Genomic DNA, 11,794 nt, shown 5'->3' on the forward strand with positions numbered 1-11,794 from the left:
TTAATTATTTAACGACTGTAGTTCTAAATCTGCCTCTCTTGTTGCAGCAGCTCTGATCTAGTTTATCTGGTGCCTCATGTTCATTTGTTTGGTTGATAGTTCCCTCTGGTTCTGGATGCTCTGCCACCAGGATTGTTGTTCTCATTTAACTACTTTTGGACAGTTGCTATGACAACAAAGTATTGTTTTTGAAACTGGGAGCAAATAATTAGCGCCACAAAACTGTCATAATGAGAGGTACCAGGACTCGAAGGCAAGCAACAACTACGGACACCCAAACTCAGTTTACAGATTTATTGAACAGGAAGGTGTAATGGGGAAAACAATGGAGAGGTGAAGATCAGCGGCAGCAGGGAGGAACCGGGCCAGAGGAGGAACTGAGAAATGGGTGAGCAGTTAGAGGAATAATGACAGGAATGATGATGTAACCTGATGAGGGCTTACGGATTGGGGGTTCAGGTGAGCAGAGGAGGGTACAGCAGTTGGGGCAGCGAGGGGTCTCCAGGTGGGGGAGTTCCAGCAGGTAACTGAGGGTGGACAGGCAGCAGCAGGGTGGTGGTGGAGGAATCCAGGGGCTTGGCCAAGCCAAACAGCGAGGGCCAAGTAGTCCAGGTGATCTGATTCTCAGAGAGAGGTCAGGGCTGGTTCTAGGAGGAAGAAAGATGGGAGAGGCGTCAGGAACAAGTTAGACACTTGAGACAGCACTGAGAGCTAGAGTGTACCACTGTAGAAGCGGAACCATCTGGCATCTTCTTCTGGGAAGCCTCTCCTATTTAAGGCCATTGTTGATTGGAGATGACGAGCACCAGCTGGATCCCGTCAGCCTGCCACCCTGAAAATGTAGAGAAAACACTCCCCCGCAGAACCCAACACAAAACAGTTTTGGGATTTGGGTCAAATCCCAGAGCAAACTGTTCTGAGGCGCTGAGCTGCTTCCTGCCTGAAGCATCATCATTCAACAACGTTTTGAAGAGACGTGGATGAAAGGAGCTGCATAAAGTTATGTTTGGATAAATAAAGTATTTTTATTTGATTCATTAGCCACAGTCAGGTTGCAAAGTATATTCACCAAAATCATAAAACCAAAGTACAGTACCATGTTTCTAAAAATGTGCAATCCAGAAGAATAAAAATCAAATTAAATAAATTAGGATAAAACACTATAAGAACAAAGCAAAAATGAATTTAATTGGACTCCAGATGAAACCAGATCAGCATAAAATTGCTTTAGATTGCTCTGCAAAAATCTTAGTTATATGCAAACATAAATAAAATGTTTTGTTCTGATTACAGGCTTCCTGCTTGTAGGAACTCGGCTGAATCTGAACGTTTTCAGGTCGCTGCGGTTTAGCTGTTCTGGTCCCAGATGAGGAACAACAGGATGATCTGGATGGACATGAAGAACCCAGCAGGAAACAAGGACTGAAGATAAACTTCAGCAAATAAGAAAATATTTGCTGAGATAAATGTTCAACATAAAACTAAAGCATTTCAATTATCTGGAATCTCTGGAAAAAAATCAGTTTTTGTTTATGTGTATCTTTTTTTTCTTTGTTTTTAGTTTGCAGAACTCAGCTACTAGTGAGGACCAACTGGGATAATATATACATTTATATTATTAAAATAAGTTTTTTCACTTGTTTCATGTTTTATATGAGATTTTCAGCCACTGAAACAAAGACTTAAGGAGACTTATGTAAGGAGGAAAACCAAGAACTGAAGTGTTTTATATCAGAGCGACTGACTAAATAACCTGGAAAACAAGAGAAATAGTATAAATTATACAAACTCAGTTTCTCTGGCAGCCATAACCACAAGACTGTGAGAAAATATCAGATCTTTTTATTCTACGATTGTTCAGGTTAATTGTTTTTTTTTAAGTTCCTGTTTACCAAAGGTGCAGCAGAAACATGAGGCAGGAGGAGCTTCATGGTGAAAAGAAAGTTTGAACAGAAACCAGTCAGAGCAGATTTTCCTTTACATCAAAACTGAAAACATTTCTGTTTGGTGCAGGTCAACATTTGTTATTGAGAAACATCCTGACTGTTGTGCCAACAATGTTTTCTCATCCAAGACAGAGAAACTTCTCCTTATTCTGTTCAAAATGAAAAAGCCTGATTGTTAACGAGGTGGAGAAGGAAGAGCTGAGAGTTTGTGATAATCTGCTGATGTGGATAAAAGGAGAGGAAGAGTCAGATATGGATGGTGTTAAACGAGAGCAAAGACAGAAAAAACATCCTTATTGTAACTTAAAATAATCTAGACTCCTTGTGTGTTATTTGAAATTGTTGATCAATGTATTTACAATCTTGTCTTTACTGGTTTTCATTGGATATTTTAAAACACCAAATATTACCCATAAGCCATCAGAGTCTCCAAACACCAGCAGACCAGCAGTGAAGGCAATTTTGAGCTAGACGTCATTAAGGAGGCTGTTTAGTTTATGTACATCTAAACAAAATTGATCAAATTTAGGTTTGCAATACTTAGATCACACAACATACATTCATTTGTTTTTATATGTAATAAATGATTTTTTAGGACAGCACTGGGCCCCAGCAGCAGCAACAACTAATTAAACCGTTTTTTATTTCATAAAAATTTGCTTTAAGATGTTTAAGGTGAAAATATTTCAGAGCTTCATCCATGAAGTCAGTTAATCAAGAATGAGGCTTTGAATGAGGTTTATTTTGGTCAAAGGTCACAGTGAGGACGTCTCAGACACTAAAGGACGACGACAAACATCCACTTCATGACATCATGGCTGCCGGAAACAGGAGCATCTTCAGCCAGAGACTCGTTGGCCAAAGTGCACCACAGAAAATCAATCAATCAATAAAACATTTTATTTGCTCCACAGATCAATAAAAACATCATTTCTGTCTGTAGCCATTAGGATTTACAATGCCCAAGTCTGAGTGACTTAAATCTGAGTTTCTCTGCTCTCATTTATAGATCATTTCCCTTTGGGGATCAATAACTTCTATTCTAAATGAGGCATACATATTTATTATATAATATACTAATTATTTATTACTAAGATATGCATTATCTGTTTATCCATACGCTATGGAATTGCTCTGAAGTCCAAAATCTCTGCTATGTGATTTATAAATATATAACATTTTTCATTTTGTTGGACCCATCAAACCTTAAACATTCACCTAAATGGGTCCGGACTGCATTAATGTTATATTGCTCTATATAATTGATGACATTGCACTCATCAATTATGATTTAACCAACCAGGAAGGCTAGCAGCTACATAAAATGGAGATCTTCCACATTAATACCTACTCAGAATGTAGGGGCCAAATTAAGAGGAATCCTGAACCATGTGGGGGTTTGATTTGACCGCAGCTCAAACCCCACGGGGGGCGTGGTACTATATGCTATGCCCTATAGAAATAAAAACTGGCCAATCTGTGATATTTAATTTTTTTAACTATGTGAACTGGGACTCTCCCCAATTTGTTCATTTTATTTCCTTAAAAACAACAAAAAACTCTGAAACATACTTGTGTACAGAGTCATTTCTGCTGCTATGATACTTTCAAAAATCATTTCAACTGACGTCCAAATGTTTTACATCTTTTATGATATTTCAATATAATTATCAATTTAATGGAAAAGTACTTTAACATCTTAAAATCTTAAGATAGTAACTGTCTTGAGGACGTTGTTGTTGTGCTCGTGGAAACATTGTCTGGTATGTAAGACTTTAGGAGAGACCAGGGGATAAAAGACGAGTAACGGAGGTCACAGTATCTAGATCATTTTCTGCATTAACAGCCGAGTCCGATTCGTCCAGGCAGTCCACAGGTTTCAACGAGTTCCTGCAACAGAATCAAAATAATTTCAAATTAGAACAATGATTTATTTTGTCTTGAAGAAAATATAAAACATAAAACTGGAAATGATGTAATCATTTTATACTTCTTACATTGTTACAATCATAGAGTGGAGAAACTATTTAAATAAATTTAGTCTGTATACATTACTGACCCATGAATTTCAGGCTTGTTTGGTGTCTTTGTGTTGTTTGCTGTGCAGCCTGGGAAAAGTTTGAGTTCAGAAATTATTAATAAAAAAGAACAAAATCAAGAAATCGACATCAAAGAAAATCAAGAGTCATTTACCTTTTTTCGTTAAAATTATAGTGATTATCACAACCACCATGATTACACCTGCAACTGGAACCCCAATCACCACTACAGAGAACTTTCCAACATTATGTGACATTTCTGTGAAGCAAGAAGAAGAAGAAGAAGAGGAAGAAGAAGAGGAAGAAGAAGAAGAAGCGTCATTAGATGCATCTGGATGGATGATGGCAGACAGGGGAAGGAAACATTTTACTATTTATTATGTATTCAAGAATTACAGGGAAAGATTTTACTTTAGCATTTTTACTAAGCAGAAGTCCAAACAAGATAAATCAGGTTTAGCATTGTCTCTGAGAAATGTGCATATTTTATATTAAAATATGAATATTTCACTCAGTTTGCTAAAGAAGGAGCAGGTGGACTAACAGCTCTCATGATTTCCTGTCTCTTTCATACACAGAACAACTTAACCCTGAACCACTTCTGCTAAACTACAAGCACATTTCCTGCTTCACACTGAAATTCTAAAACACACCTTTTTCAAAATACTGCACACAATTTCCCAACATTTATCACAATTTTTATGAACAAAATCTCTTGTTTTCTGAAGGAAAAAACTGTCCAAAAGCTTTTCACAATGGTGCATGTGGAGACACAGCAGTTGATGCATCATGAAAAGTGAATCCAGCCTTGAAATGGAGGAAAATCTATTTTTTTATTTAACTTGTTCTTACCAGGTTTAACCAAACCTGTCTTCTGGTTCGTCTGAGTTTTGACTGTGCAGTAGTAGGTCAAATTAGGGTCATGGTCCATCAGACAGCTGGTGATGTCATAAAGCTTCTCCTCAGTCTGATGGACTCTGGTTCTGTTCTGCAGAGCCGTGTTGGATGGAGGCTCAGTGGACCAGGTGGGTTCAGGTTGAGGGTAGATCCCCTCTGAGCTGCAGGTGATCCTGTTTCCATCCTGATGGATCCTGATGTCAGAGACTGGAGCTGAAACACAAGAACATGGAAGAAACTAATAAAAATGTGTCATATTTAAGAATAAATACAAAAGTTCTGCAAGAAAAAAATGTCATCCTGTTTTATTTATACCCTCCTGCTCCTGTTCAAGGGGAGGCCTGGTGTCTCCGTCCAGTGGTCAACCGATGAGAAGCAGCTTCTCCATGAACTGCTTCCTGGTCCACCACAGGACGTCATAGAAGAGTCATACACACATTCAGGGTAATTTAGAGTCACCGGTTAACCTAACATGCATGCTTGGGTTTGCACTCGTGGGTTTAACCAGTAGAAACCCATGCATGCAAAGGGAGATCCTGCAAACTCCACACAGAAAGGCTCCACTGGGATTTGAACCCAGGACCTTCTCACTGTGAGGCAACAGTACTGACCACTGTTCCACCGTGCAGCATAACACACTAATTTACCTTCTACTTTTAGGTCAACAAATGCTTTTTTGTTGCCTTCAGAGGTACTTGTGCGGCACATGTATCGTCCTTCGTCTTGAATCTTCACCGCTGTGAGCAGCAGGGAGGCGTTTCTTCTGGGGATCTGATCTGTGAACAGAGACGTTCTGCCTCTGAACCAATGGACCTGGTGTCCCAGCTGGGTTTGATTGTTGTAGAAGGAATGGACAAAAGTTTCCCTTGCTATCATGTGAATCCAGTGGATGAGAGGATCTGAGCCAGCCTGGAGCTCACATGGTAAAATGCAGCTCTCATTTAAAACACAGCTCAGCCCAGTACCTGCAATGTGGAAAAAATAAGCATCAAACCCATGAATAATTTATCTCTTTAGAAAATAAAATCTCTATATGACCAAATAATGTCATGACTGGCTGTTGTTTTATTGTCCAGTTAGCACAGAACATTTCAGCAACAAGGCAGTTAAAAGTGCTTTAAGTGATAAAAAAAAAAATACCACATTAAATTGTTGTTTCTCTTTCATTTTTATGAATTGGCCTTTGAATCAAGTTAAATCAGTCAGGTATGTCCATCTATCATCACTGCTCCCTTTAACTCTCATAATGAAACCTAATGTTCTTGTTGGGTTTCTATTTCTATATTCCTCTCATGCAATGTTACTTTTATTCACATTTTTTAATTAATAAAAATTCACATTGTTTTTATTTATTTAAAAAAATGAATAAAAAGAAAAACTGTAATATAACTGAACAGGAATGAACTAGAGATTGTTCAAAACTACATTCTCATTTCTGATACTGATTCTTTTAAACTGAATTTAATTTAGATTAAATTATAATAGGACTGTTGTTGTTGCTTCAATTTGTCTACTTGTCACAGTTTTGAGTGTCAGATTTTTGGCACTTTGCTTTTCTGAGTTTGAAATGGTTTGTAAATAATATGTCCTGGCTCCAGATGTCCTCAGTGTTCCTGCATGTCTGTAATTCCTTTACGGTAAGATGTGCTCCTCCAGGCTTTATAACAAAGGTTTCCTTGTTCCTGTTGTACTAGTTCTACCTGTTTTTCATTTGTCTGATGTCATTTTGTCAGTTTCATGCTTTGTTTTTAATTTTCTTAAGTTTTAGTTTCTCCTTGCCTGCCTCTGCTTGTTAAAAACCCTCTGTTTGTTTTGTCCTGTCTAAAATGGTTTAATTTATTCTAATAGTACATTTTCATAATAAAACACATTATTACATGGTTTGCCTGTTGTGTTCTGTATTTTCTGTGTAGTTATTTTTTAGGTTTTCTGTGTTTAGTCCTGTCTTCCCTGTTGATTGCTTACCAGGTGTGTCTCATTCCCTGATTACCCTCCCTGCATATTTAAGTCCACCTGTTATTTTTGTCTCTTGTCGGGTTGTCATCTAATGTTGTCCGTCATAGTTCTCCGTGCCAGTCTGTTCAGTCGTGGAACTTTTTGCCTTTTGTTCTTCCCTGAGCTGCCTGTGTGTTTAGATTTTTGTTTTTTGTGGATTTTTCATTAAAGCCATAACTTTTTCATCTCTACCTGGGTCGTCAGCATTCGTTCTCGCCTCTATCCTCCACCCCATGACATTGCCAAGACAAAACAGTGTGTGTTTTTTTTATTTTAGCAATCCGGAGCATTAATTTATATTGTTTCCTGAGAAGGAATTATTAATTAATTCGTCAACTTTTTATTATTTCTTTCACTTGAAATAACTGAGAACAGAAATGTTAAAAGCTTAATTTTAAAAAAATGTGTCTCTCGAGATGTTTTTATAGACTATTGTCTATTGTATGGTTACATTCTGTGGACTCAAAAGTGCCATAAAATAAAATGTAACATATTGATGCTGATATTAGAATACATCAAACTGAAGGTTCAGTAAATTTTTACTCACCTCCTTCTGACAGAGTCCAGGTGAGACTCAGGGCAGCCAGGAACATGAAGCACTTGATCTTCATCATGCTCATATTCCTGTGCTCAGGCAACAAGAAAGAGGATTTGTTTGTTCCTCACAGTGTACTTAAACTACTTAATAGCTCCGCCCATTTCTGGAAACAAGTTTGTCACATAAACACAAGCTTCGGGCGCACCCATGGAGAGCTGAGTGGATTATCCTGACAGTTTCAAACTTTCATTTTAATACTTGAGCTTATTGAAGGTTGATTTCAGATGAATAATTATTTAAATAAGAGGAAAGTAGCTGCACTGCAAAGAGAGTTACTTTGAAAACAGAGCTTAGTACATGTGGTTAGCTGCCAGCATAGGCGTAGGAAACGGGGGGGACGGGGGGGACATGCCCCCCCCAATATTGGAGAGAGTCACATTCGTCCCCCCCAATAATTTCACCGCTGTTGCGAAGAATTTTAAAATCTTCCAATCGCGTGCTTTTATTTTGAAGGCGCACAACAGCGCATTCAGCAGAGCGCTTCCTGCCCCTCCCCCCTCTGAACGGCTCAGAGTAAAGGCAGCAGCAGACGAGTCAGAAACTCCGTTAGAAGGAGGTAAACTGTCTGTCAGGAATGTTGCCATGAATATCGCTCGGTTATAACGTCTTGTTGTCAGTTTACTTTCATATATAGAACTAAATCTTTTTGGTTAAGCCGTTTTAATTCTGGGATAGTCACATGTCCAAAATTTTACTGCTAACTTTGTTTAAAAGTTAGTTAGTCTAGTTACAATGATTTAGAATGAGACTGAAACAGCAGCGAAATTAGCCTTTGTATTATTTAAAGTGAGCAACACCTGATCATACTCGACCACGTAACATGTATTTATATATTATATTATATTATATTATATTATTTAGTTTTTTTGCCTCAGTGTTTTTCATGGATCTTTGGTAAGTTACTGAATGCAGGGCTGGAAAGTGAGACTCAGTTAACAGTGAGGAGCTAAGGTGTCTGTTAGACGTGAAAAGTATAATTTTTATTTATTTTGTAGATCAAACTGTTGCACTGATGTAGAGAGTTGTTAAAGAAGAACAAAACTTGTTTAGATTTTATCTTTGTTGGTCAAATTGCTGTATTGAGTTTAAAACTGCCGAGTCCTATTTTATGAGCTGTTTTCTACTTTGGTTTTAGAAAGAGGTAGAACCAGTTCAATTACCAGTCAATTTATATCAATGCATTTTGACCAATAAAATATATCAGAATCTGGTAGCCTGTCTGTGCTACCAGAGTATTTATCTTGCTAGTTGTGAAGCAAATGCTAAAGTGAGTGTTCATCCTGGAATGACGGTCATTATACTATGCATAACTTTAATCTGATTATTGGATTGTAAATAGTAACATGTTAGAATACTTGTTACTGAAACAAGGGTCAGATTAGAGTAACGCGTTACTGATGTGTTGATGACATCAGGCACGTGCAGAGGGAGGGGCTGGGGGGGCTTGAGCACCTGCCCCTTTAGCTCCTTGCCCCCAAGTGCCCTTTTGGTCAAACTTTTTTTTTTTTTTGGTATTATTTTCTAAGCCCTCTTCTGACACATAATAACGTAATAAAATTATTTGTTGTTTACATTTTTAATAGTGTAATTCTGTAAAGACAAAATATGTCTGGTAGTTTAGCTCTGATTTACATATCCTGCTAAATTGTGGGTTTGAATATGGCAATACTTTCTTATAACAAAATAGACCCGCAGAAAGAAATTACTAATAAAATATCTTACATATGCATAGCTGTATGCTCTATATAGAGATTTTCCTTAGCTTTGATTGTATATCTCACAATTTTGTAAATTATCATTGTTTATTAAACTCTGAAAGCTGATAGGCTTTGTTCTTATTCTGTCCTAGAAGGCGGTGAGGTGTGCCCTTTTTTTTTTGAGCACCTGCCCCTTTAGTGGCCTCTGCACGGCCCTGGATGGCATAATTGTTTGACAATTCTGCTCAAGCTATTTACTGATCTGTCAGGTTTCCGATATGCGTCCCCCCAATGACAGACTCGTTCCTACGCCCTTGGCTGCCAGACAAAACACTTTATTGAATCTCCATCTTGGCTCCAAGCACAATAAATCCCTCAACACCAAGAATAAAGTGGACACCTGCATATGTAGATGAGAGAGAAACATCCATCCATTTATTTATTTACTTTCTGTACCTGCTTGTCTGTGCAGGAGCACAGTGGGGTTGGTTCTCCAGTGATTATTGGATGAGAGGCGGGAACAACCTGGACAAGTGACCAGTCCATCACAGAGACACACTGGACAAACAACCACCCACACACCCAAACCTAAAGAACCCATAGAGAGAGACCAACCTAATGTGTTTTTGTTCTGTGGGAAGCCAGAGAACCAGCAGAACATGCAAACTCCTTGCAGAAACAGGATAAAACAGTGCTTCCAACTGTGTCACTGTGCAGCAGAGGGGGGAAAAAAGTCATGCATATTATAGAAAAATTGTATTTACATAAACAATCACGACATCATCCCATTCTGCCCACCATGTCTCTGAGTTTCTTCCTGGTTTCTTGAAATTGTTTTCTATTGTTTTACACTTGTGCATATGTATTAATTAGTTTTATTTTGTAACCAGGTTGATGTGTATTCCAGACTTCTGCCCAGGTCCCTCTTGAAAATGAGATCTTGATCTCAACAGGCTTCACCTGGTTAAATAAAGGAAATAAAAATAAAAATAAAAAATTCAGACAATGCAGGGCTTTAAAACATGCAGCACCAGGATCTTCAACACCTGTTACAGAAAGGAAGTAACTGAACTGAATGAGGCTGTCACTCCAACAGCTTAACATTATCATGACAGACCTTTATCCACAATATGTTTATATTTATCTTTGCTTAAAAATGTCTGGCTCTTTAGTTTATGTTTCATTTATTTTTATGTTTACATTTATCTACACTGCGACAGACTGGCCACCTGTCCAGGTGACCCCGCCTCTCACCCGGAACATTAGCAGGAGAGGCAGCAGCTCCTCCTGACCCCACTGAGGATAAGGGATAAGAAGATGGATGGAAGGATGAATTTATCTACAAGCTGAAGTTGTCAGGAGTGAACGACCACATGATCCTGAGAAGCTGCTGCGAAACTGCAGAACTTCTTCAGAGACAAGCTGCTGCATCCTAAATGCACAAAGAAGCGTTTTTGTAGATCCTTCCTCTTAACCCGCGAAATTCTCCAGTCACTGCTCCAAATAAATTTAAAGATGTTTTTACATTTTGCATAGTTTATTTTCACTTCTTTCACTTCTTTTTTTAATGTGCAGATACACATGCACACTGTGTTTTTTTAATTATCATGCAGTTACACATTTCTTTGATTGTGATACACTATTTCACTGACTGCAGATTCTATGTTGAAATTTTGACATTACTTCTGAGCTGTCACTGAAACAAACAACGTACTTCTTACATTTTCTGCATAATAAAAATCTTTGAACACAAACAAGAAACTATCTTAAATTGCAAAACTCACATGGAACATGTCTGCAACAAAAGCAGAGCAGTGGTTCAGTTGTTCTGGATTGCTGGACTCTTAAAAAGTAAAATCTTTCAAGATGACACATTCAGAGATTTTACAGCTTCAGCAAACAAAACACAAAAAGACAAGAGACTCGGCGACTCGTTGAGAAAAGGAAAACTTTTTTTTAGGATCAGATGAAAAGTTTTGCTTAAGTCAACAACAACCTGACAGGAAACTGTCTCACAAATCTGGTTTTAAAATGTTTTCTGGTACTTTTCCTTGACTGTCAACGCATCAATCAGATCTGTTGGATTCCAGATTGTGGGGATTAGTTTGGTTTCCTTTTCAGTTCTTTGCCAGTCCACCAGAGGGAGCCATTGGATCACTCTGCGGGGGAGGGCGTGCCTGCAGGCTCTCAACTATCCACACCTAAAAGGAATCATCATCCAGAGGACTATATGAGCAGCAGACAGCCAACACTTCCTTGCCAGAGTGTTTGCCAGTTTTCGTACTCTAGCTCCTCAGTGTGTTTGGTCTAAAGATATCTTGTGTTTTGACTCAGGTTTGTTCAGGCTCTCACTAGTGATGGGCAAATGAAGCCTCATGAAGCAATGAACCTTTCCAACCCTGTGCTTTGCAAAAAGGTTCATTACTTGATGCTTCATTCATTGCTCTATAGCGACATCTGGTGGTGAAACTGTAACAGTCTTGTCACTCAGTTGGATCATACTTCCAAAAATTACTAAATGCAATATTGTCACAAAGTTTTCATCAAACTCATGTTTGGTAACAGGATAATCAATGAAACCATATTTAATTGCCATATGTTTTAATTATTACAATTATTTGT

The 11,794-nt window shown here is 38.1% G+C and overlaps 1 protein-coding gene and 1 long non-coding RNA gene across 2 annotated transcripts; both read right to left on the reverse strand.

Annotated features, from left to right (window-relative positions):
* Positions 1-230: 230 nt before the first annotated feature.
* LOC103131294 (uncharacterized) lies at positions 231-964 on the reverse strand. Its single transcript, XR_475350.2, has 2 exons — positions 445-964; positions 231-377 (listed from the first exon to the last, which is right to left on the reverse strand). It is a non-coding gene; the product is annotated as an uncharacterized LOC103131294 (long non-coding RNA).
* Positions 965-2,822: 1,858 nt separating this feature from the next.
* On the reverse strand, positions 2,823-7,527 carry LOC103131293 (V-set domain-containing T-cell activation inhibitor 1-like). Its single transcript, XM_007542900.2, has 6 exons — positions 7,425-7,527; positions 5,530-5,847; positions 4,838-5,095; positions 4,140-4,244; positions 4,006-4,054; positions 2,823-3,836 (listed from the first exon to the last, which is right to left on the reverse strand). Exons 1-6 carry the CDS (start codon positions 7,495-7,497, stop codon positions 3,722-3,724), a joined length of 918 nt encoding a protein of 305 aa, XP_007542962.1. The 5' UTR covers positions 7,498-7,527; the 3' UTR covers positions 2,823-3,721.
* Between the last annotated feature and the right edge of the window lie 4,267 nt (positions 7,528-11,794).

This window comes from Poecilia formosa, unplaced genomic scaffold (assembly GCF_000485575.1).
Source record: "Poecilia formosa unplaced genomic scaffold, Poecilia_formosa-5.1.2 Scaffold740, whole genome shotgun sequence".
Classification (NCBI taxonomy): domain Eukaryota; kingdom Metazoa; phylum Chordata; class Actinopteri; order Cyprinodontiformes; family Poeciliidae; genus Poecilia; species Poecilia formosa.

Bases quoted from the DNA above. Each gene is read 5' to 3' on its own strand.
- LOC103131293 (XM_007542900.2), bottom strand. From the start codon at position 7,497: ATGAGCATGATGAAGATCAAGTGCTTCATGTTCCTGGCTGCCCTGAGT. The intron at 5,848-7,424 runs GTGAGTAAAAAT...TCCACATTGCAG, and splicing joins CTGGACTCTGTCAGAAGGAG to GTACTGGGCTGAGCTGTGTT. The intron at 5,096-5,529 runs GTAAATTAGTGT...CTTGTGTTTCAG, and splicing joins TGTTGACCTAAAAGTAGAAG to CTCCAGTCTCTGACATCAGG.